General features: G+C 44.4%; 1 protein-coding gene across 1 annotated transcript in view; it reads left to right on the top strand.

Annotated features, from left to right (window-relative positions):
* The window catches only part of RYR2 (ryanodine receptor 2), a 3,071,198-nt gene that overhangs the window by 1,461,513 nt on the left and 1,582,448 nt on the right, over positions 1-27,237 (top strand). Inside the window, exon 47 of the mRNA XM_078648003.1 lies at positions 10,529-10,619. Within this exon, the coding sequence (XP_078504129.1) occupies positions 10,529-10,619 (91 nt within the window). The remainder of the gene's footprint in view (positions 1-10,528; positions 10,620-27,237) is intronic.

Raw genomic sequence — 27,237 nt, 5'->3', positions numbered from 1 at the left:
GGAGAAGGAGGAAGCCAGGGTAGTGCAGCCGCACTCCCCTGATGACAGGCGTGCTCACTGGAGAAGAAGCCTCTGCCCGCCGGAGCGGGCAGACCAGACCAGAACCTCCATGCCGGCTCCTGCAGCAGCACGCAACAGTGCTGGCCGGATGGGGACAGTCAGGGGTGAGCTCCCTGGGCTGCCCTCCGACCTGGAGAGCCTGCGGGGGTCCCGGGTGGGTACACAGGCAGAGGGGCCTGGGTCAGACCGAAACCCGAAAAATAAGCGGATCGGCCGGGGGTGGGCTCCCCGAGCCGAACACTCACCTGGGGATCAGGGTGGGACCGGGCCCCCCACCGAGGAAGGAAGGAGGCGCAAAGCGCCAGCTAGTACGGCAGCTCGGCTTCCAAGGAGGAGGAGCAGCTTCACTGTTTGGACCCCAAGAGGGCGGTGACTTTTTACCTTGATAGGACTAATGACTATTGTGTGGATAACCAGCTCTTCATGGGTTTTGCTGGCTGCAGGAAAGGCAGAGCGGTGCACAAGCGTACACTTTCCAGATGGATTGTCTTGTGAATCAAGAGTTGTTACTCTTTGGCCAGTAAGGAACCTCCAGAGGGTTTAAGAGCTCATTCTACCAAGGCAAAGTCTTCTACGTCTGCCTTATCTAGAGGTGTTCCTGTTGAGGACATTTGTAGAGAGGCAACTTGGGCCTCCCTCCACACTTTCGCAAAGCATTACTGCTTAGATTCCAAAGTGAGGAGGGACGGACACTTTGCGCGTTCCGTCCTTCAGGACTTTTTGGTATAGAAGGGTGGACACCATCCTCCGGAGTGGGGACTGCTGTGGGACTCTAGTCACAAGGTGAGGAATCCACTAGCAGATGTATCCATCAGAAGAACAAGTTACTTACCTTCGGTACCGCTTTTTCTGGTTGATGCAGTATCTGACTGTGGATTCCTCACTGACACACCCGCCTCCCCGTTGTCCACCCTTATATACCTGCAATGGTGTTGTTTTATAACTGTTGTTTTCCAAGAAAATGAATAATTATTTTTGCAATAGTGCATTGATTTCACACTTTATGTGTTGGTTTGAATACTGTGTACTGTGTATACTGTGTATATTTGTGTCGGTCCGTCCGTGTTCCTCGAAGGCACGGAAAAAAAGGGCGGAACTGACGTCATAGAAAGTATTTTGCACATTTATTCTCATAAATGTATCAATATACTAATCCATTGCTAGGTGGGCATTTTTCATTCTAAACATTTCATTAAGCGGGTATATAAGCTATAAGCAGGAGTACAAAGGGAACAAAGCATTGGGTCATAATTAACATACAGCTATCAGTAGGGAGTAATGACTATAATCACACACAGAATTATCAATATTTTTCCAGCCCTAAGCAAATCCTAGAACCATCTAGTCCAATTCTATGTAAAAAACATTTTCAATAGACTTTTCCAGTGTTCCTTGTATAAGGGCTAGAGTATCAATTAATATAGTCAAGGAAAGGGCAAAGTCACATTTGTTAACTGCTCAGAAGAATGTTTCTCTCACAAAAAAAGTTATACCTAATACAAATAATAAAGCAGTCAAACATATTATTACAAAAATACCTCTGGCTCCAAGGGACCAGGAGGACCACACAGAGTCATAGGAATTAGGACGAGGAGCCGCAAAGGGCTGCTCCACCTAAAAAATGGGACGTCCGAAAGGGTACATTACTAACAAAAAAGAAGTCCATAGGAAATTGAAGCCGCTGTACAACCAGCCAGAGGGGAGTCTTCTCTCTGTGTCCGTTTGAGCCTCACAGGCAGGCTCTTGTTGTTCCCACAGTGGAGCTGCACAACTCGCTAATCAGGAATCATGTCCCAGTTTGAGAAAAGAAGTCTTTCAACGATCCTGTCTAGTGTCTCAGGCAGTGCACCAGTTTTCTTCACTTCAATCTAACAGGCACCAGAGACACAGCACCTGTACCCTAAACTCACGTCCTTCCCTAACTCCTGTATTGCTCTGCTGGTGTACTGCTCTTTTGTTGGGGCCAAAGATTAACCAGTATGCCCAGGCACTCTTGATCAACAAACATAGGTGCAAACCTTCATTCACTTTGGGACCAGAATTCAGAGGCCTGATGCTAGAATCTCTGAAGAAACCCCTGTTTCAAAAGGGGTAAACTTAAGCAAAAGCCTCCTCGCCGTTCTGGTCGGTCTGTGACTCTCTCAGCTGGGCATCAAAAACTCGATCCACAATTTCTCCTTTCTGATTTGTGACCCCGTCTGCCGCCCAAGATAGGGGTAGGGGTACACACTTCACATCCCAGTGCTCCCGCCTTCACTGAGGTCCTTGTTGCCAGCAACGCCTGTGCTGGTTACCTTCACCTTGACTTCAAGCTGGACTGGTGCTAACTCCCAGGCTTGATCTGATGTCCGGGCCCCTCTGGCAATGGTTGTAAGGCAGCAAATATCTATTGGTGGACAGAACAAAAGGTCTTTAGACAAGGCATACAAATAATCTATCAACAGAGAGGATAGTCTCAGAATACTTCCTAGTCTTGGGACGCCCCATATATTAGCAAGGCACCCAAGAACCGCTTCATCTATTTGAGAGTAAAAGAAAAACTGGACCTATTACTCTATTTGAAGCAGCTTAGGAGGTCTTTTTTCCTTTACTAAATTCTGAGGAAAAGAGAAAAACAATATAGACATACTCCAAATCCTTACATTTGTGTATTCCTATATTATTCATCTGAAGACCCTCAAGAAAAAGGGAAATGTTCTACACTTTTACTCATAGACTTACATTACTTGTGCAGGACTGCAGACACTTCTAAAATGATTTTTCTTTCATAAAAACACCTACACTGTACGCTTAGGACCATGCTCTCATGTTATAGGTGCAGCAGGAAAATCTAAAACTGCTAATTTAACAGTGATTCTTATTACATAAAGAACTAAAAAACAACTTCAACATAGTGGGTACATACATTTCTCCAGCAGAACATGTATCTCCTATAACACAATATTTTCTTCAAAAATATTTGCTAAGGATCACATGGGCGTCTTTCCTGCATTCTACTTTTGACGATCCAAACTATGCAACATCAGCTGTAATAAGGACTGTCTGTTTATTTACATAGACTAGCTAATAATACTGGTGTTATAATCTGAGAATTTTAGAACAAAAACTACTCACATCTAGTTCCCCTTAAAGGTCAAATAAGGGAACAACAATCTAGACTACTCATACTTTCATAATTTCATTAGACATGATGGGCAGTAACATAGCATATTTATTTATTCATTTTATTAATGCTAACAATTTTTAAAACAGTATCACTGAATAGCCAATTAAATGTCTCATGGCTTTTTCACAGACAGCTTAGACAGGCTCAAAAGAGATTGAGAAAAAGAGAGAGAAAACGTACATTTGCCTACCCTTAATTTGGAGAGGAGCTAGCCTCCTTCCCCCATTTCGACAGAAGGAAAACCTGAAATAGGTTTCACTTCTGTCGACACTATCTACCTCTATTTGTGGCAGCTGGGCAAAATACACTTGTAGGAGGTAAATAGCACATGTAGCTAGCTAGAAAACATTAATACCCAACCACCAATTCCTTTAGCAAGTATACTAGTTGTAACATGAGGGCACATAAATTCAAACTAAATCCCATTGCCTCCTTATCTCAGCCCTTGCACAGTAATCTTCAAACTAAAGTGCTATATACATGGCAGAGCTATCTCTGCACATAACTTACAAATGCTGCTATCCCTTGATAATATTATTCAATAGGATAACCCCCACCTGCACATTTCCTACACTTGTATTATATCTAAAAAAAACAGTGATATCCCCAAATATGCAACATTTTCTTTAGCTAATGTTATCTGAAACATTACTTATAGTGCTTTGCCCTACAGTGTGAGGATCATGATATTTAAGTAATACAAAAAAATCACATACTGTCACAGTGGCTCCCTACGTGGAAATTGCAAGTTCAGTTGGTTAGTTCTAAAAACAGACTTTGGCCTTTAACCCTTAAACCTGTTGTCCCCTGTCTGAGAAGGCCTATGCCATGCAGACTTTCCAATTCAAAGCAACTATGAAGAATCACAGCTGAAAGGCAGTTGTGTTCATTCCTGTTTGCCAGTAATTTAGAGGTACGCTTAATAACTTCTGCTGGTTTTTTATATTCAGTTTCATTTGTGTGCAGTGTGCGTTGTACTTTCCTAGTAGTATAGAGGTCAGCTATTTGTGTTATACTTAAATGTGTGCATTTACTGAAGCCTAAGATCAGTTTGAAAACTGCTCTGAGTGGCATAACTGCTTTTAAACAGCAAATTTTGCCGACTTTCAGCTTTGGTATTAGGGGCACTTAAAAATGAATAACCGACAATGTTTTGGCCTGTTAGTCATCCCCTTAGTATCCCCTAGATATCACAGGAATGGGGTTTCAGAAATGTATAAGGTACACCCTTATAAAAAATGAGTTTTATACGCCTGGGTAAAGTGACATTTCACATTTTAGTTTCCCCATTGTGGTACAGCACTGCTTAAATTCAGCTTTGATGCTAGGAGTTCACAGTATGATAATTAGGCAGTATAGAGGTCAAAAAACGTTTTCAGTGCACCTATTTTTAATGAACATTTTTTTTCATATCGACAAAATCCCCCTCTTTTATTATTTCTTTTTTTAATAACACCAACCCTTTTGATGGTTCCACGAATGAAAAGCAAGCCTCATTCCTTCCTGCCTTCAACATTTATTATTTTGTAACCCTAAGCACAGAAGCCTTACTTGAAATATGAAAAGTCTGCACCACTTATTTTTAAGTACAGTTATTATTTAACATCAAAACCACAGATGTGCTTATGTAAAAAGGCATTAAGAAAGGAAATCCCTACTTTCAATCTTTTTTCTGTTTTCCAAAATAATTAAACCCTAAAAGTGGTAGTCAGAGGAGAATTAATAGCCACAGCAGCCAAAGAGAATAAAGACAGTAGGGAAAAGAGGCTGGATCTAAAAATCAAAGTTTAAGAACTAAACACTATCCACAAATGCATAGGTGCACCAAGAGTATGGCATCAATTATGTAGTACAAGGACTTAGTTAAAGGCCCTTGACACAGATAGAATGGCCTATGCCATGCTCAGACTCAAATATAAATATTACTTATGAGCCAAAAAATGTGGGAAACTACTAGCTCCAAGACTTAGTCACCAAGGAAGAAATACGTTTTTATACCTAAACCTATTTAGGTATCCCCTCTAGGGGAGCCGGCTGAGTTCATTCAAGATTCACAATGGTACTTCCAAGAAAGCAACACATTCTACGATGTGTGCTAAGAACAGGCATGCCAAGAATAGTGTAGCATATACATTATACAAAGTAGCACTTAGCTTAGAGTGTGCCATTCAAGTATTCACAATTTAGAGAAAAATCTCCTCATTACCTGCCTACATAAATTGCAATTTACAGATAATCACATAAATCATGATAATCACTTTATTGGTCAATACAAGTCAAGCACATGTCGACGACCTTTCCAAGCACAAATCTCTAACCTCTCACTGCCAAGTTCTGAATGACCTAACTGTCGTTTTTAAAATTCTCACGCCAAAAAGGTTCTCAGTCAGGAGCGGTAAACATTTGGAGGATCAAATCAGGAAGACCAGAAATATACTGGGCTGCAGAGACAGAGAATCTCCGTGTGCAGGATACCTCCTTAGTAGATTCCTGTCCTGTCCTTCTCAGTAGATTCCTGTCTCCTGTCAAGACCACTCCCTTGGATAGCCTCTTCTCTGATGAGGTCCACATCGGGCACCATTTGAAGAAATATAGACCTCCTAAGGGGTTCACTCATACACCTGGTCCTTTTAACCAACAAAGAAGAAATTGGCACAGAAGCTGTAATATAAAAATAGTACATTTATTAACCTCAGATGAGGGAGACTGCGTCATACGGTACCCTCAGGCCACTGTAGGAGGCATTCTAAGGAGTACAGAGAACAGGGGCCCTATATATGCATAGGTTACATTAATCAGCATAAAACCTAGGGGAGGGCCTGGCACATGTAAGCATGCTTACTGACTAATATGGCTATACAAACTTTGCTTGCTCAACAAAGTGGAACGTGAGATATTTCTCCTTACATCAGCAAGAATAGCCTGACAGTTCTATACTAGGAGCAGGTGCATTCTGACAGCTAGGCCTTTCTGAGCATGTGCAAGGCTCTGGAAGAGGGAGAAAGCACATGGCAAGCACATGGCTAACTAAGATGGCTGCCAAGTACAAAATGGCTTTCGACTCATGCTAACAGCGATTCTTGCAATCTTTAACAGCACATTTACATGAAATATAGACATGCCCTGCATTAACAGACGGAAATGAAAAGTGACATCCTACCCTTATCAACAAGGAACTCTGTGAACATGCTACATTTCCAGGAGACGTTGTAGAAATAGCAAGGGAACTGCAGACAGTCATAAATACCATACACCAAGGTGGGGGGGACAATACATTTTTTTTTAACGTACCTGCAGTCGGCCGCGTTGTGCTGTTCTGCTCTTCTTCTCACAGGCACAGGCTCCCAGTCTGCCCTGCGGTCAATCCTGAAGCTGCTCTCGATTTGCGCTCACACACAGACTGAGAGCCTGTGCCTGCTCTCTCCTACCCAGCAATGCTGCTGGGTTGGTGTGAGCTTCAACACACAAGATGGTTCGGCCAGCCTGAGGCAAACGGCCAAACAGTCATACGTGCTGAAGGCAGTGCACTACCACTCCTCCTACCTTTCCCTTGGCCCTGCCCCCAAGATTTGGCAGGAAAGGAAAATAAAACAAATGTTTACTATCGTTTTATTCTTATTTTCCTGACGTTTTTTAGGCATTCTGCCATAGCGGAGGAGCTGCCTCTGGTGCGCATATCAACTGAAAGGGCCGGGCCCATTAGTTTTAGATCTGTTCTAGAGTCACAATTCAATGGTTCTTTTTCACAGCATGTAAGCATAAAGGGGAGGAAATAATTAACAATGCCAATCAAATGTATAAGGTATTTCTCTGGACACATAGTAATCGCAGATCACTATGTAAGGTTAGTAAATTTATTACAAAACCAAAAATAACTGGACATAAAGATACCTGAAGATGAGAGTGTAGAAATACATTGGAATCAACATAATTCCAAATATGCTAATAAAGTTGAGTTGGTGTAACATGCACAAGACGTTTAACTCAAGAAACAGAAGGCAGAGGATCAAAAAGCATGAGTCCAAATGTCCCAGCATTGAGGGTTGTTGAATATAAAGCATCAATTCATCCCTACATTAACGCTAACATGACATCCCTACGTAAACATCTTTCAGGGAAAGAGGTAAAAGGTGTCAGCATGTGGAGTCTCCCTTAAGAAGTACCCCCACTATCAATTGGTCGAATTGCAAAAAGCTATCGAGATAGAGTTTTTTCTGAGATGCTTTCTCTCCAAAGGCAAAGAAGAAGTTGGCTACTTCCCTACTTGCAATGTCTCTATATTGCAAGTATCTTCCCAAGCATCCTTGGTGGTCACGCCATCCTCTCTGACCACAGTCTGATAGGTATTTTTCCACAGGACAGCGATATTCCCGAACAGTAACAAGGTGACCTTGATTCCCAGGCTTTCTTCGGTGTGAAAATACAACAGTTCTTCCTATCAGTTTTAGCTCACGATCTATCCTCTTCTCTCCTTGTCTGATTACTAAAAAAAAGACATTATTCTAACTAGCAAGGCCGCTTTTTCCATCTGCAACACAAACATGCTAAAGAACACATGAAATTCAAACTGTTAATTCTGAAGCAAGAGCTTCCAGGGAAACACATTTCAGGCTTACAAGATTCAGCTAGCATAAGTGAAATGGCATATGAGCTTCACGAAACTACATAGGAATAAGGCACATTCAGTTAAAATTCCTACCTACATGCGAAATGACACGATTATTAAACACATTTAATAATACATTATTGTCAGTTGCACAACATACATGCTTCATGTTAGTGTCTTCTACTAGTTACATTTGCTTTCCACATTGACTCTTCACATTTTTTACTTAATAGTCTAAATATATCACATTTTATGTTATTACATTTCAAGATCCTAACACTTCATTTTAACACAACAAAGGATTATATGCTGGTGTGTTCTACATGTGTATGATCAAAATTTACCCCTACAAATTACATTAATTTCCCGCTGCATCACAACAATACTCCACCAAGGTTTCAAAGAAATGCAATATCATGCTGTTGCAACCTACAGCCTTCTAGCAACATCAATTAGAATAAATTTCAGGAGTCAAGTTGTGCATTCTAATTTAGAAGTGTACAACTCAATCAATCACCGGTAGAGCAATAGGAATAAGGAAGTCAAAAACCTCCAGGTTAAAAGATTGGTATACCAAATGTTGGAAGACCACTAAGGAAAATGTACATGAACATTGTATTCCATTTATGAAGACTGAGGTTTTAGTGGCACCATAGAGCATGCCAATATATTGGAAGTTTCTAGGGCTGAAACTATGCCATTGTAGAGCCTTTATCATAAAATCCGACCTAACACAGTCAAAAAAATCCTTGCCATTGAGTGATACTGCAGCCAACAGGTCTATATGTTTTGAGGCACCATATATAATGTTTAGAAAAGCCCTAGGGTTTTCTGGAATGTACCTGCATTAACAAAACCAAGTTGTTCTATGTCAATCAGATCAAGAATGTACTCATTAATATACAAAGCTAGATTTTAAATGAAGGTTTTACAGACCACGTTGATAAGAGAAATAGATTTGAAATGTTTACTGGCAGACAAGTCTGTAATCTTTTTTGCTACCAAGTACAGATTTATCTCTAGAAAGGAAGCATGCACTGTTCCAGTAGAAAGAAAGTGCTGAAAAGCAAACAACATTTTGGTACCGGCATCCTAGAGAATTGCATGCAAAACTGTAGAGATTCCAAAAGGACCTGGATCCAAATTTATCATAGTATTGCGGTGCTTTTGGTCATGGTGTTGCAAGGGCAACGCACTACTAACACCAGATTTATTAAGCAATGCAAAGGCACCTTGCCTGGCCCTGTGATGCTTGTTAAATCTGGAGTAATGCAAGGCAGCTCAAGTCACTGCCTTGTGTTACTCTGCCCTGGGAAGGCATTCCATGGGAGGAGTGTGGGTGTTCCCATGTAGCCAAACATGGGTTTTGGCACAATCCCCATTTTACCAACACTGATAAACTTCGGAATGCATCAAAATACTAAGCCTTCCCAGGGAGGTGCAACTAGGAGAAATATCACTATATTTCCTCGTTCTTTCCTCATTCTTGGGGCCCGATTACGATCTTGCTAGGAAAGCTCTCCATACGACTCGGATTCGGAGGGCTTTCCTAGCAAATCACGCTGTGTGAGTCTGACCGAACGAGTACGATGCAGCCCTATGTTGACTTACTTGGTTCGCTCGGACTCCCATTGAACTCTATGGGCGCCCGTGTACAGAGGCGCACACAGGCTCCCATAGTAAAAAGGGGTGGGTGGGAAAAAGCATACACAATTGATATTAGTAGTGGTTTGTAAAGAAAGGTAACGCAAATCAGCCTGAAATGCTGCTATGCATTACTTTCTTCAAGGGGGCATTTAATGGGTGGTACATGGCCATTCCCATTGCAACCATCCATGATTTGTTAAGCTAAACCCTATATACTAACATTGGTATACAGGGTTTAGCGCCAAAAATTAACACCATAAATTAACACTGTAAAGCAGGCATTAAAAGGAGAAATGTTTTAATTTCTCCTTTTATCTGTTATTTTTCAACTTTGCATGCATGCTGAACTGTACAGCACACACACAAAGTAGGAAAAGCTTTGAAGTGTGTCTAGACATAGTAGTTTGTAAAGGAAGGCTAGCCTTCCTGTACCATCCCTACACTAGACTAAGGCATGCAGCCCAGCACTAGGGTGTGTGCCTGGCGCATGGCAGCTGAAATCCCTGCCGGCGCTTGGTAGAGGGGAGGAGAGAGCCATATCTCTGTGAATATGGCACTCTCCTGCCCTCTCCTACCACGCAATGCAGCACAGCCTCTTTTGGGGCTGCGCTGCATTCTGTGACAGTTTTTACAATCTGGGCCAAATTGAGAAATCTGTGAAGCTAATGCATGCACAGTTGTGCCAAATTTTTAATTTTTTGCATGGGCTCAAAACTCAAATAAAATCAGGAGCAAACATTGTTACCTCTGCAAAGTTTAAGCACTAGCATTTTGCACTGGGCTCCAAAGGAACCTATGTTTTTTTCCCTCACTGCGGGCAGTTGAAGTTAAACTAAAGAAGTATATCGTTTGCTCCTTTATTTGGGTTTTAAGGAAATATGCAGAATGTGAGCATGGAAAAATGTGCAATAGTGTTATAGGGGTATTTGGAAGGAAGGGATATTTACCATTTAGGATGAATTCATTATAATACATTCATGGTCTTCAATAAACATTTGTCCTTGCTGTGTGTGCTAAAATTGCTGTTTCCCATCTTCCTTGATATCCAGACAGCTGAGGCCTTCAATGATGCAGCATTTGCTAAGACGATTAGTGTTTGACGTTCCCCTTTTAAATGAACATGCAAAGATGCCCTTAAAGGTAAGTTTTTTTCATGAAATGGATACCCTGTCTTTCCTCTTGAGTTGTTTTACTTCTGTTTTAAATCATAATTTGTGACTTTACGGTGAAAGTGTGCAGTCTGTTTTAATTTAGGTAATGATACTGTGTCCATCGTCGCTGTCAAACATGCCAAACATTGCAGTAATATGAATTTGTGTGTGAGTATAATATTAGTATAGGGCGCAATAAAGACAAGGACGTCTCGAGGCAGTGATCTGCTTATAGAGTAGAGAAGAAGATTGAGCAAATGTGCCTATAGACAGGATAACTGCGGAAGATGATTCTGAGTGAGGTTCATATATTAAACAAAGCAGTAGTCAGCAATAAAATTTGGCCAGTTAGTTTTAGTCACACAAACCATAACTCACGTGCCGGCAACCTTAGCTAGAATTTGCTTCCCCACAGTGGACTGCTCATGCCCTCACACTTAATGGGACAGATGCCATCACAAATGAGATTGATGACTCCACTGATGACATTTTATATCACCTTGCTTTGGCATTATCAATTACATCACAAGGATTGCTGTGTAATGTCTTGGTTTGGCTAGGTTTGGTTGGTCTCAAGAGACTTGCCACTCCACGTGGACCTTGAGCAAAGCCCGAGTGCCAAACCCTATCATACCCATAGAGGAAGAGACAGTGATTGCCCAGGAAATGGGTCTCCTGGAGCAGGAGTATATTAGATGCATGTCGTTGGGTGTATCGCAGGTCTGCGGTCCGCTTGACTCTGTCGAGCTGACCATTGACATTCCATGACAATACTCGGAGAGGGTCCCCACTATTTTGTCTTTGTGTCATGTTTTGCTTGGGCGAGTCTGAGAGTCTTTAGGGTTTGTCCTGGATGTGGGATTGGTCAGAGTATACTCTGACCGTGCAGCGGCACCTCTATTTTTGTTGTGTGGTCTAAGTGCGTGTCTACCTTGGTGTAGCAATGGAGTGCTGTGGTAACAAAACAATACAGTCCAACAAGAACACGGGACAACGGTCTTAACTCCTCCCTCCCCCCCACCCTATACTTCGAGAAAGGAAGCATCTGTCACCCCAGTTAATGCTAAAGTTAACAGGCCAAATTAGAACGTTCAACTTCGGAGTTCCATGGAGGACCCCTCCATAAGTCAGGATATTTAATTTCATCGGCACATTTATCTGAAAGTTCTGTTGTAACAGGACCTTGTGAGACTCTTTTGCTTCAGTGGTACACTGGATTACAGGGTTTTTGGTTGGTACGGTCCTCCCAGAAGTGCCGGACTGTGAGAGAGGTCCGAGTCGGTGGATTCAATGTTCAGAGTCTTAGGAGAGTTGTCTCTGGAGGCCGACCCATCCAGGGAGCCAGAGCGCTGCAGGGCATGGGAGTTGCTCAGCGTTGCCTGATCTCCGGGGTTAGGGCCTTCACCCGTAGGCAAGCCCAACATGGCTTGACAGACACCTCTAACCCTGTGGGAATGTGTGCGTCTTCTGTTCATCTTAGGCAACACTGCCGGGGCATCCCCGGCCCAGGCCCCAGAGGACAGAACCGTGGGACAGAGTCCGAGGAGACGCTCCTCAGTCAGCCAGGTTCAGGCCGCTTTGGGGGTGTCAAAGAAAAAGGTCTTGTTCTGAAACACAATTCTTAGCAATCTCTACTGAAGATTAAGAGTGTGCAGCTTCTGTTTGACTTCAGGGCATGAGAGTCGCTGAGGCTGGACCTCTTGTGTGTAGTCAGGGAAAATCATTATGGTATGGTTGTGGTAGGTCAGGGTCTTTTGGTTATGGGCTTCTCTCTGGATGGAGTCCCTGTCTTTAAAATTAAGGATCCTGGAGATTATTGGTGTGTGTGGGTCCCCGGGGGAGGTTTGGGAGCCAGGGTGCTGTGGGCCCACTCCACCACGAACCATGCGGACAGAGAGTCTTTAGGCATCCAGGATACAATCCATTGCGCAATGAGTGCCCCCACTTGTCCTTGTTCTGTTCCTTCTGGGAAACCCACCTGGGGGAGGTTGTTTTGCCTTGATCCATTCTCATCCTCTTCTGCCCTTTTGTGCAACTCGCTTGTATGGGTCTGCAGGTGAGCTACCTGCTCTTTTGTTGGGGTACATCGTCTTCAACAGAAGAGATACGAGATTCACCTTCCTTGATATGGGCTGTTGCATTTCGGAGGTCCTGCGGAGGAGAGCCACATCCACTCAGACCTCGCCGATCGTGTTCTTGACTGAGGCCTATGAGGCATTCTTGGCTTGTAGGATTGTGTTGAGGTCTGCTCCAACCGGAGCGGGTTTCTTGCCAGCCCCGGTGGTTGATCTCGGGTCATTTGTTATATATTGGTCCATCTTGGTCTGTATTGAAGGTGGATTGGGCCCTCGGTCCTTCTCTATGGCGGTGGTCGGGCACGGGTTCCCTCAGCTCCAACCACGCCAGGGTATTTATGTTTATTTTGTCAGGGGAAGATTAGTCTCTGCCCGACCCTTCGATGAGTTCGAGGAGGATGGATAGGGCCTGTGTGGGGTGGGGCCCGTGGCCTCGCTGACTAGGTTCAGTTCGCAGGTTCCAGTGGTGGGGGGCCCGTCCAGCGGGGCTCCCAAGTGGTGTTGTCAGATGCAGGTGAAGTAATAGGTAGGTGAGATGAAAGCACTCTTCGGGGGGCACTGTGATCCAGAGCCCCTCTCCACCCCCAATGTTCAGTATGCTGGGCAGCGGGCACATGGTCTGTTGGAATGGGGCCCGGGGGCTTAGGTTTGGATTATTGAAGGGCCCCCATGGTTGTGGTCAGTAGGAGAGGTAGGGAAGCGGGCGGGTCCACTCGGGATGCCTCCAAGCTCACGGCTTCCAAATGAGGATGTCATGGTCTGTACAGGCCCCATATGCCGTTGCACTGATGCTGTGTAGTATTGCGGTGTATCTCAGCAGTTCCACATTCCCTCAGTGGGGGTTCTGCTTCAGGACTAGGGTGCCCCCAGCTTGCACATCTCGCTCCCTCAGACCCAGGAAACCTCCGTTAGATCTCACCCCCAAAGCGGGAACTGGATTGTTTGTCGGGTTACTGTGCTAGGCCGCAATTCTGTCTATTGAGCACCTCGGGCGGGGCAAACCCAAGTCGAGGTGGTTAATTTGGGTTAGGGGTCACTGCGGCTGTGCCAGCTCCCGCCCCAGGCTCCTCTGCTTACCGGTCTGCCTGAAGGGGGGCTGTGCTGGGCCAGAGGCAAAATCCACACAACTGGGCAAAGGGTATCAACCGCCTCCGCCACACGTCAGTTGCCCCGGGCCCGCTCCTCATGGGCTGGAGGCTTCAGCTTCTGCCCGGGTGTCTGCTGGGGATTTGTGCTCTCCATGGAGGGCCTCAGCGAGGTGTTGGAGTGCGAGAGTTCCTTCCTGGAGAAGAGGGAGCAGTGCTGGGTCCGGGGCAGTCAGGCAGGCCGGCCCTCCCTCCCACCGAGGGGTGCCTGCTAGAAAGAACCGCTGGAGCATCTTCACAGCTGCCACCCTTTGCACTCAGTCCATGCAGTGATGTCTCGTTCAGGGCTGTGCTTTAAGGGTCCTTAAACCTCTGAGACTGGTTATGTCTGGTGCGGGTACCCGTACGGGGCCGGGGCCACTGCAGCCGCACCACCCCCAATCAAGCTCCGACGCTCCCTACTACACTTGTAGGAGACTGCCTTGCCAACAGCATTCACATCAGACCCACGCCACAGCCCCCAATACCTCAATCCTGCAGTGGATGACCCTGGCCCTTCTTCTCATGGGCTGGAGGCCCCGTTCTCTGTTCCTCTTGGGCTCTGGATCACCCGGAGATCAGGTTGCAAGAGTCGCGTTTTGCTGGGGAGGCAGATCGCAGGCACTCTGAGATGTCAGGCCTCAGGTCCCACGACCATCTTGTCAGGCCACGCCACCATGAGTCGAGCTGAGTCTGGTTCGGTGCGGTCGACCATCGATCCCGCACTTTGCCGGAGCTTGCCAAAGGCACCAGTGGGATGGTATATTACTGCAAGGCTGATGTTTCTACGCCGATGGATCTAGAAACTGGAGCGGATGACAGAGGGATCCAGAGCACTATTAGATTGCGACCGCCACCTTGACGCTCCTAGCCACACCCCACCCCGAATTTGCAGTTTAAATCTACACATCCAGGTTACTAGTGGTGGACCTGCAGTCATGTTTAACTTTCTCACTTTAGTGGTGGTATAATGTGTACTACAGTCCACTAGAGACATTTAAATTACACACCCTGGGTACACTGTACACCATATACCATGAACTTTTAGTTAAGTTAAATGTGATAAATAGCAGTTTAGGCAATTTCAACATGTTCAAAGGGTCAGAGAACATACACTAGACAGTAGTGTCCTGGCATGTAGAGTCCACAAATTTGCAACAAAATCTAGCAAAACGGGGCATTTTCCTACAAGAACTACGTTTTAGACGTTGTTGTGATGCTGGTTAAAAAAGTGGTGCTGCTGGTGGTGATGGTGTGGTGGTTCTCATCCAGGGGATACTCATCAATAGTCATAATCTACGAATAATCCCCGCCTATGTGCGGGATCCTGGAGCATATAGAAAATACATATAAATATATATGTATATATATGTGAAAACATATATTTGCAGCCTAAAACATTACCCAACTGGCAAAATTGACGCAAAATTACATAAATTAGCATACACACATTAGTACTCTCCCAACCCCTAAGGAAGAAAGAGAGAGCAGTAAACATTTGCATACAACAATGCTTTATTGCCATAGGAAAACACTGTAATTGCAGGCATTTGCCAGTAGGCTGCAGTAGAGTATAATCCAACAAAGAAAACTGACACCTTGCCTTTAAGGCATTAGAGTAGGGGTACCGTGCCTTTAAGACCTGAAGGCGACCCCCTGCTCCCATGGTGCACCACAGGTGGCAGTTGGGTCAGCTCTTTTTTCCGGCTCCTTCTGTGAGGATCCTGGAGCTTGAGCTCTTCAGTTTTTAACTGAAATTGTGATTTTGAGAGATTTTTCTCAGACAATTTGGCATTTTCTGGCTTATTAAGGCTTCTAAATAGTTTTTTGTGGTAACCCACAAGAATTCCCCGTCAGAATGCCTTCTTTGTTCTGGAAATGACAAGAAGATGGCTCTGGCTGACCCACACTCAGTGTGTATTGTGTGCCTTCCATCTGCACACAACCCTGACCAGTGCCACCACTGTCAACAATTTTCTAGACGGACTCTTCATGACAGGGAGAGAATTAGACTTCATGCCATGCTGGAGAAGGACAAAAGTCACCAGATGGGTGCTCCTGCAGTCCCCAGATCTTCTTCTGTAAGCAAGCATGGCCAAAAATGGCGTCGTTCCACTTCTCCTGCCCCCAGAAAGAGGAAGGAAGGTCGAAGAACTCCGTCGAGGTCGCCGTCGAAGAGGTCCAGATCACCATCGCGACGTCGAAGATCTCCGCCGCAGTCAAGTAAGTCGGTGTCGAGACGCCACACTTCAGGCTCGAAGTCTGTGGCTGCTACCACCTCTAAGTCTCCGTCTCCGTCGAGGCTTCCGTCGACAGCGAGACACTCTCCGCCGCCCCCGAGGGGGTCAGCATCGAGAGCTAAGATGGCTTCCAGGTCGCCACCGGCTGGTGGGCCGCCGTTGAGAGGGTCTTCAAGACCCCACCATTCAACGTCAAGGAGGTCGACGTCGAGGCAACGCCAAGAAAGGTCGCCGTCGACACGACGTCGAAGAAGGTCATCGTCGACACGACGTCGAGGATCGTCGTCGACACGACGTCATGGAGGCTCTCCATCTGACCAATGTCAAGGAAGATCGACGTCGAGGTCACTGGCTCGACGTCGAGGTTCACAGTCGAGAGCATCAAGACCCCGCTCGACGCCATTGGTCTTCGACGTCAAGACTTTCGCCGTCGAGGGATCAGGTGATGGTCGTGGTGGAGTCCCCTGGTTCCAGGTCTTCAGGAGACAAATCATCATCTTCCGGATTGAATATCGTGGCGATCTCCCCGGAACTTTCCCCCAGATCTGCGGACAGATCGCGCAGCTTAGTAACTCATCGTCCTCAAGGGGCTGTCTCTGGCGGTCATAGTAGTCGGGGCTTGGATTATTCCTGCACATACTCTCCTTCTACCCCGGCCAGACCGTCTAGGTCTCCTCGGAGGCCCCGGGTTTCGCCCAGACCAAGATCTCCGGCCAGATCACGTTCTCCAGTGCGGCCAAGAACACCTATCAGGCCAAGACCTTCTACTAGACCGAGATCTCCGTCAAGACATCGCTCTAGGTCCAGGGACCGTCACAGCAGGCACCGTGTCAGGCCCCATAAGAGGCGGCGCACAAAATCTTCATCATGGTCATCTTCCACTAGGTCGTCTTCCCGAGATTACTCTCCGACCTTCTCCTCGACGCCTCCTTCACGAGTCTCTCCAATTGATGACATTGCGACTTTCTCAGATGTTCTGGGCAAGGGAGCAAAAAAACTCAATATTAGGCTGCATACCCCAGTGGTACCCACTTCTGTGATTTTTGATACCCTTCATCATCGCACAGCACCCAGACGTCTGCTGCCCCTGGTTCCATGCCTCCTAGAACCGGCTATGGCTACTTTCCTCACACCGGCGGTAGTGGGATCTGTTCCATCTCGGATAGCCAAGAAGTACAAGGCCCCGGCGGAGGATCCCTTGTTCCTCAGATCTGATCCTCCTGCGGACTCTATAATTGTGGCGGCTGCCATGAAGTCCCATTCGGGCAGTACCTACTCCTCGGTACCACCTGAAAAGGACAGCAAACTCATGGACTCGTTTGGCAGAAAGGTCTGCAAAACCTCCTCTTTATATATGAAGGTAGCTAGTGCCTCTTCCTTACTTGGAAGGTACGACAGGTCCCTCTGGGACTCCCTGACACGCTTTACAGAAAAGCTTCCTAAGGAAGATCAACAAGACTTTGTTGAGATTATACAGGGAGGAGGGCTCGTAGCCAATCAGGTCATCAGCGCCGCAGTAGATGCCTCTGACCTTGCGGCCCATGGCTACTCACATGGAATTTGCTCCCGTCGTTCGGCCTGGCTCCGCCTGACAGGACTCAAGGCGGATGCCCAGAAAAAGATATTGAACCTCCCCTTCAATGGTACTTCTCTTTTCGGGACACATGCGGATGACAAAATGTCCAAAATGAAAGCAGAAATGGACACGGTCAAAGCTGTGGGCTTAGAGAAGCGCAAGGAATTCAAGAAGCGCTTTCGCCAGGGAGACAGGAGGTCTTTTCAGCAGAGGGTTCAAACCCCTCAGTGGACATCCCAGTCTCAGCAGAAAACGCAGTTCCAGCAGCGACGTCCTAGTAGAGGCAGAGGCAACAATAACAAATATCAAGCTGCCTCCAAGCAGCCTCTATTGCCCTGAGCCGTTGCTTCCTCCACGACTGTTCGCCACTCCGGTGGGAGGGAGTGTTTCTCATCATCTGGCAGAGTGGAGGTCCATAACAAAGGACAGCTGGGTGCTGAATATTGTGCAGCATGGTTACTTGCTGAGGTTCAAATCCTCCCCTCCGCAAGTCCTCCTTCAGGCAAAGCGTCTTCCCCGATTCCACAGTCAACTGCTGCAAGACGAAGTCTCTGTCCGTATTTTTTGGTTCAAAAAAGAGGAACAGTCAAAGAATACAGGCCCATTCTGGATCTACGGCTGCTGAACAAATTCATCCAAAAGAAAAGTTCCGCATGCTCGCCCTGCACCCGATCTTCCCACATCTCCATCAGGGAGACTGGATGTGTGCCATGGACCTGCAGGACGCTTACTTCCACATACCAGTGTCAGTAAAGCACCGAAAATCTCTAAGGTTTCAGATCGGACGCCATCACTACCAGTATCGAGTGCTTCCGTTTGGCCTGAAATCTGCACCTCGGACATTCTCCAAGTGCATGGCGGTAGTGGCTGCTTTTCTTCGCAAAAGAAAGATCTTCGTCTATCCATATCTAGACGATTGACTGTTGAGAAGCTCCACTCCGACTCTGCTTCAGAACCATCTGTCGTTCTGCCTCACAATTATGGACTCGTTGGGTCTTCAGGTCAATCTAAAGAAGTCAGTACTCAATCCTTCCCAACGGATTCACTACCTGTGCGCTTCCCTGGACTCGGTACAGGCAAGTGTGTGTCCTTCGGAGGAGAGGTTGTCATCCATGCTCCTGAAGGGTCGCCATCTACTGGACACTCACGCCCCCACAGCCAGACAAGTGTCCTCTCTCCTGGGGTCGATGGCCTCGTGCGTCTACATTGTACCCAATGCTCGCCTTCACATGAGGCCTCTGCAGCAAGCCCTAGAGGACCAATGGTCTCGAGAAGTCAGGGACTCAATAAGATGGTGTTTGAAATGGACCAATCTCCTCCTGGGGGTTCCATTCCATCGTCCTCCTCCATCTCAGTCACTTGTCACGGATGCCTCCCTTTAAGGCTGGGGTGCTCACATGGACCAGCTCCAATTTCAAGGCCTCTGGTCCGAAGTAGAGCAAGGCTACCATATCAACTTCCTGGAGCTTCGAGCAGTTCATCTGGCTTTCAAGTCTCCTTACCCTTCTCTGCGCACCAACTACCTCCAGATTCAGACGGACAACACAACAACTATGTTCTATCTGAACAAGCAGGGAGGCACGAGGTCAAGAGTCTTGTCTCTGGAAGCACAAGCCATCTGGCACTGGCTCCTGGCAAAGGTCCTTTCCATCGTGGCAGTTCATCTACCAGGAATTCACAACGTCCAAGCAGACTGCCTAAGCAGAGTCTTCGTAGAAGCGCACGATTGGGTGCTCAACGAGGAAGTCACGCAAGAGGTTTTTCTGCGCTGGGGCGTAACGGACATAGACCTGTTCGCAGACGCGGCCAATGCAAAATGCCCCGTCTTCGCGTCCAGGTTCCCCCAACAGGGATCACTGGGGAACGGACTTTTGATCAGCTGGTCGCAGATATTACTCTACGCCTTTCCTCCCCTGCCTCTGATCCCGGAGGTAATCCAGAAATCCTACAGGACCAACACCAGGATGATCCTGATACCGCCAGAGTGGCCACACCAGTGGTGGTCCCCTGATCTTCTACAGCTGTCAGAGGTCCCGCACCGGCGACTTCCTTGCCATCCAGACTTGTTATCCAAGGACCAGGGGAAGGTGTTTCACCCCAACCTCCCCTCCCTACGCTTGACGGCATGGCTCCTGAGATCATCCAGTATGGACACCTAGACCTCCCAGCAGACTGTATGAACATTCTTAAAGAAGCAAAACAACCCTCCACTAGGAAGTCATATGCTTTTAAGTGGAAGAGGTTTTTCTTATGGTGTCATGAACATTCTCTCGACCCGGTACATGGTCAAGAGCAGGTGATTCTGCCTTATCTGTTGCATTTAGCGAGATCAGGCCTAAAATATCCCTCCATCAGGGTTCATTTAGCTGCCATCACAGCATATAGGAAGTCGCCTTCTCAAACATCTTTCTTCCTTAGGCATGTAGTTAAAGATTTCCTAGAAGGGCTTAAGAAAGTCTTCCCACCGGTGAGGTCCACCTCCCCTCCCTGGGAGCTTAATATTGTCCTGACTAAACTGATGAGTGCTCCGTTCGAGCCTATACATAAGGCTTCTCTGCAGCTTTTGTCCTGGAAAGCTGCTTTTTTAGTGGCGATTACCTCTGCCCGTAGGGTCAGCGAAATCCAGGCCTTATGTTGTAAGGAACCTTACACAGTTTTTCATGCCAACAGGGTGGTCCTACGAACGCACCGAGGTTTTCTGCCTAAGGTAGTCTCAGACTTTCATATCATCCAGACTATTACCTTACCTACCTTTTTTCCTCAATCTTCTACTCCCCCGGAGAGGTCATCACACTCTCTAGATCTCCGGAGGGTCCTGAAGTTCTACTTGGCTAAAACCCTTCCACTTAGAAAGTCTGACCGGCTTTTTGTTAATTATGGCAGCACTAATACTGGCCTGTCAGCCTCAAAACAGTACATTTCTCGCTGGATTGTCTCCTGTATAGCCTTAGCTTACCAACTAGCTAACAAGACCTTATAGGGTAAACCACATGCACATTCTACTAGAGGGAAAGCTTCCACTACAGCTCTCCTCCGTAATGTTCCTATTTCTGAAATTTGTAAAGCGGCAACTTGGCGGTCTGTGCATACCTTTACCTGCCATTATTGCCTGGACTCAGATACTCAGGCCGATGCCCGAGTAGGGCAAGCCTCTTTAAGGAACTTATTTGCACAAGATGTATTTGCAATGCGTAACTTACTCAGTCTTTTATATATTATTTCCTGCTCGTCCGCGAGACTTTGGGTATGAGCTTGCTAATCTATTCATAGATTATGACTATTGATGAGTATCCCCTGGATGAGAAGGATTAGTTACTTACCTGTAATCCTAGTTCTCATCCAGGGGTATACTCATCAAAGTCATAAGCTCCCGCCCACCTCCACGGACGAGCATGTTCATCAAGTTATGAGATGTTGCTGTGGATCTACTCAGGTGTTATGCACCTCCAAAAAGAACTGACCCAACTGCCACCTGTGGTGCACCATGGGAGCAGGGGGTCGCCTTCAGGTCTTAAAGGCACGGTACCCCTACTCTAATGCCTTAAAGGCAAGGTGTCAGTTTCCTTTGTTGCTTTATACTCTACTGCAGCCTACTGGCAAATGCCTGCAATTACAAGTTTTTCCTATGGCAATAAAGCATTGTTGTATGCAAATGTTTACTGCTCTGTCTTTCTTCCTTAGGGGTTTGGAGAGTACTACTGTGTGTATGATAATTTATGTAATTTTGCGGCAATTCTGCCAGTTAGGAAATGTTTCAGGCTGCAAATATATGTTTTCACATATATATATACATATATATTTATATGTATTTTCTATATGCTCGGGGATCCCGCACATAGGCGGGGATTATTCATAGCTTATGACTTTGATGAGTATACCCCTGGATGAGAACTAGGATTACAGGTAATTAACTAATCCTTGCTGTAGGGGTTGTGGTTGCAGGGGTGGTGATGATTTTAGTAATGGCAGTAGTTGCAGTGATGATGGTGGTGGTGGTGGCTGCGATCGTGGTTTCACTTAAGGTGAAAGTAATCCTGGTAGCAGCCCTCTCTGTTTTTAGACTGGTAGAACAACTGTTTTAACGTTTCTAAACATACATGGTACACCGTGATGTATAAAAATGCCCAAGTTCTGGAAGCTTCCATAAACCTGGTGGTATAAAAAGACATGTGTGTTGTTCAGGCTGACTTAGAGTGCATGTTTAGAAAAGATTACACCTTAAACCAAACTGTGGCTACTGAAATCATTTGTTGAGCTTTCACCTGTTAAAAACTGCATTCAGACCATAAAAGGTGACAATTTTTCTGAATGTTTCTGAGCCATCCATATCAGAAGATCTTGGGCTGGTTTCAGGATGATAGACTTTGTTAATATACTTCTCAGTTGAGGTGGCTGGATATGCTCTTTAGTTTTGTCTAGAGTGAATCTTAACCTGCAGTCTACAGATCTGTGAGGCTCTGTGGCGCCTATTCAGTGTATCTGCAGACTAATGTGGAGTAGTGTGGCTCACTGGTTAGAGGCGGCAGGCCTAAGAGCAGAAGTCAGCCTGAGACCAGGGTTCAATTCCCGACGCGGCAGGGTCGTGGACCTTGGTCAGCGGACTCGATAATTCTCGCTTCGGTGCTTACTCTAATCATGGGTTCCACTCGGCAACTCTGGGCATTAGCTTGCCTAATCTCCACAACGGCCCCACCAATTCCGGGGATGCCTGGCTCCACCTTGGGGACTCCCAGCAAGGGACCATCCCACAGGGAAAGCCAGGACGGGTTCCCCAGAGTTATACAGCGCCGGGACGCCCCGTTGCTGGGGCAGCTGTGCGCTTTACAAGTATACTACATTTACATTTACATTTAATGTGATCTCCAACCATTATTTTCCTGTCAATACTTATAAAATGTTTGAGTAGAAATGTTTGATCAAAATAACTATATAAAGATGTTTCCTCCTACAAGGATATTTTCATCCACTAACAATATTACATACTCGGAGCCTACTGTTATGCCTTCTCAATATATTTTATATATATATATATATATATGTATATATATATTCACTGAAAAAACCATAGGTTTCAGGCCTTATATAGTTAGGAATTAGCATTTTAAAAAACCTTTGAAATTCACTGAAAAAACCATAGGTTTCAGGAGTTATATAGTTAGGAATTAGTTTTTAAAAAACCTTTGAAATTCACTCAAAAAACTATAAGTTTTAGTGGTGGTATAGTTAGCTGGACATTTTACTCATACAAAACCAATGAAATTGCTCCTATATAGTTAGTTGTTCTAACTATATTTCGCGCACCCGCAATCCACTGCTGATGATGTCACATATTAGATCATTCATGACATGGTCAGTGACATCACTGATGACATCTCAAATGACATCACTGATGACATCACTGATGACATCATCCAGTGAATGTGGTTTGTTTCGTTATTTAAATATGCATTATATATATAGCAATTTACATTGAAGAATGAGTGGATATATATAAATAAATATTTGGATGGAGGATTTAGTAGCAGTGTAATTGACTGTTTACTTGACCAATTTATAATGTCTCACTAAATATAGTGGATAGTGACTAAACTGTGTGAATATCTGTATCACTTTGTCAGTTGTTGTGTAAACTGATTGTACAGTTGGTTACTAGCTATGTGAAAGTCTATATTAGTTATTGATTAGTTAACTGAGTATTTGTATGGGAGTGTGAAAGTGTGTGTGGTTCGGTGGGGGGTGTGTGACTGTCCAAAGATGTGTGAATAGTTGATTCAGTAGATATATGAAGTTAAAACTACATGTTCTAACAGTTTGGGTGAGGGAATCTCTTTATGGGTGTGGTGATGAGCAAATATATTTCTCAAAGGTACAGGTCCCACAAACTAGAAAAATAAAAGGCAGTGTATGTGTCAGTTGTTGTATATAAATAAGTATACATAAGACACAATGATTGTGTGAGTGACTGTATGGATAACTGTATACTTGTAATAATGATTTTATAATTCACTAAGTATGACTTACTATCTAAATGAATAGAAGAAGTGGTGTTTGTATAAGTGTTTTGCTAAGTAAATATGTACGTATGATCCATTGTTTGCATAAGTGAGTAGGATGACTTCATATGTGAATAGGATGCGTGCTGTTGTTTAATGTCGATATAGATGTATAAGTATTTTTGATAGTGTTCTATTGTTCATTGACAGCATGTATGAGTGAATCCATAGGTAAGTGATTAGATGTGTGTATACATCTATGAATCACTGAGTGGATTTTTAGATACTTGTATTGCTGTGACAATGGATTTAAATATGATGCTCTGTATTTTACAAACAGTGATGAAAAATTGTAATAGTGTATGAAAAGGTGTATGTGATTGTCACGTGGATTATGTCATCAGTGATGTCATCAGTGATGTCATTTGAGATGTCATCAGTGATGTCACTGACCATGTCATGAATGATCTAATATGTGACATCATCAGCAGTGGATTGCGGGTGCGCGAAATATAGTTAGTACAACTAACTATGTAGGAGCAATTTCATTGGTTTTGTATGAGTAAAATGTCCAGCTAACTATAACACCACTAAAACTTATAGTTTTTTGAGTGAATTTCAAAGGTTTTTTAAAAACTAATTCCTAACTATATAACTCTTGAAACCTATGGTTTTTTCAGTGAATTTCAAAGGCTTTTTTAAATGCTAATTCCTAACTATATAAGGCCTGAAACCTATGGTTTTTTCAGTGAATTTCAAAGGTTTTTTAAATGCTGATTCCTAACTATATAAGGCCAGAAACCTATGGTTTTTTCAGTGAATTTCAAAGGTTTTTTAAATGCTAATTCCTAACTATATAAGGCCTGAAACCTATGGTTTTTCAGTGAATTTCAAAGGTTTTTTAAATGCTAATTCCTAACTATATAAGGCCTGAAACCTATGGTTTTTTCAGTGTTTTAAAAAAAAAAATTGATTGGTTAACTGGCTTATTAAGTGTATCTTAGTGAATACATATATTAGCGAGTAATGTTTAAATATTTAAATATATGCATGAGTGATGTAATATGTGACGTCATCAGCAGTGCATTGCAGACGTGCAAGTTATAGTGAGTCCAACTAACTATAACGTGGGAATTTCAATGGTTTTATGCGAGTAAAATTTCCAGCTAACTATAACTGGTGTGAAACCTATGTTTTTTTCAGTGAATTTCAAAGGTTTTTTAAAGGCTAATTCCTAACTATAACTGGTGTGTAACCTATGGTTTTTTCAGTGAATATATATATATATATAAAAAATTTCTATGGCAAAATGAAACCCCTCATTTTGTTCCTTTTCAAATTAAATGTATTAAGTGTTACCACTTTATTCCAATCAAGATGACTTCAGGTGTGCCATACTTTTGTCATAAGTAAGACTTTTAGCGTTCTAGTTGTTCTTTAGAACACTCTGGGACATTCTGTCATTGGGCTATAGTTGGGCTACATCTGGCTGATATTTGGGCTACATTTGTTTTTTTTGTCTCTGGTGGCCATCTTTGGGCTACATTGGGCTACATTTGGGCTCTAACATATATATAGCCCAATGTAGCCCAATATATATTTTTTCACAGTTAATTTTCGTAAAAACCACTGGAGCACATATCTTGAGACATAGCAAAGGCACATCGGGCTACCAGTCCCTACAATTTTGCCAAGTTTGGTGGAAAACCATTCTGCCGTTCGGGCTAAAAGTGAGTCCAACCGCCCTATGGAAATTAACATGGGGAAAACACGTTTTGGGACCCCCCTTTTATCTCGGCCCCCGCTTGACGAATCCCCCCCCAAACTTTCAGGGAAGGAGCGGAGCGCCGCGAGGCAAAGTTAAGGAAAATTTCAGGAAGATTCCTCAAAGTTATTCCCAATAGAATGTTGCGATTTCCCTATGGAAAACAATCCTAACTATATATACCTACTGGCTATCGCCAGTAGGTAATATATATATATATATATATATATATATAAAGGCACATCGGGCTACCAGTCCCTACAATTTTGCCAAGTTTGGTGGAAAACCATTCTGCCGTTCGGGCTAAAAGTGAGTCCAACCGCCCTATTAACATGGGGAAAACACGTTTTGGGACCCCCCTTTTATCTCGGCCCCCGCTTGATGAATCCCCCCCAAACTTTCAGGGAAGGAGCGGAGCGCCGCGAGGCAAAGTTAAGGAAAATTTCAGGAAGATTCCTCAAAGTTATTCCCAATAGAATGTTGCGATTTCCCTATGGAAAACAATCCTAACTATATATACCTACTGGCTATCGCCAGTAGGTAATATATATATATATATATATATATATATATATATATATATATATATATATATATATATGTATATATATATATATATATATACTAATAAAAGCAATAAAACTGTGTTTAAAATAAATGCAAAAGCATTTTTTTGTTTTTAATTGTAGTCAAAGTGTATTGCTTGTTCAGGACAAAGAATGTCTGAATGCTCATAGTCACTGTTTGCATTCAAGCATGCTTCGACCTGCACTAGTGTTATGGTTTGTAATGTACCCCAATATAGGCTTGGGTAGTCGCCTAACTTTTCACGCACATTTAGCGTACCATTGTACTACATAACAGGTTTGTGCTGAAACTTTAACCTAATTAGGTACTGCATAAATGTCATGTGCTTTTCTCTGAAAACTATCCTCATTTATTATGAATGAGGATTCTCAGAATCACAGCAGGACTACCATCTCTTCATTTTCTGCATAATAACTATGTATGAGGGTCATCCCTTTTGTCATCCTTGGCCGACATAACACAGCAAGGTAGAGCCCCGAGGGTACTTTTTGGGTATATAAACACCATACCTTTGCTGGGGCAGGCAGAGGAGAAAGACTTCCATGCTGACACACTGAAGTGAGACGCTAAGGTTCCTGCACACAGATACTCAAGCACTCAGTGGCCTGACATCCCTCGCGGGGTGTCCATCTTGAGTCGAAAATGGGGTCCTTCATTCTCTCAAACCAGGTAATGAGGTTGGTTCTTTCCTAGGGGGATTCTTGGCTATACATCTATATACATGCTTGGTACATTTAGGTACATCTAGTTAGGGTTAGCATCGTAGGAGTAGGCACTATTACTGGCATGTATTTATATGCCTGCATATAATAATTGTTTTACATCTATGGTGGAAATCTACCATCCATTTACCTAGTTGGTGCTTATACTCGTTTATATCTGTTTCTGTCTTATGGTTGTTGAAGCACATATATTTTACACTAGAATGACATTGGTTCAATAGATGCTTATTGAAAACATTTATTCTGTGTATCTCTCTGAGACAACGTGCGTGCGAGTGACTGAGCGAAAAGTACTCTACTGTTTCCACGATTCCTGAGGGGACAGGTTGTCATGTTTGTTAGTGCCTGAAAACTATTCTCTCCTTGGTAAGAAGAGGTCATAGTGGCACTGAGACCTAGCAGGTATACAAGGGAACATTTCCGGGGGGGGGTGTCTGGAATCAGTCTGGACACCGATCCCAGTTGTCTAAACACGCAGATCCTATATAGATTTACAGAATCGGTCGGTAGGGGAGTACCTGCCG

Source organism: Lissotriton helveticus, chromosome 6 (assembly GCF_964261635.1).
Source record: "Lissotriton helveticus chromosome 6, aLisHel1.1, whole genome shotgun sequence".
NCBI lineage: Eukaryota > Metazoa > Chordata > Amphibia > Caudata > Salamandridae > Lissotriton > Lissotriton helveticus.
Note: the sequence above shows the minus strand (reverse complement) of the source record. Positions and strands in the feature narration are given on the sequence as shown.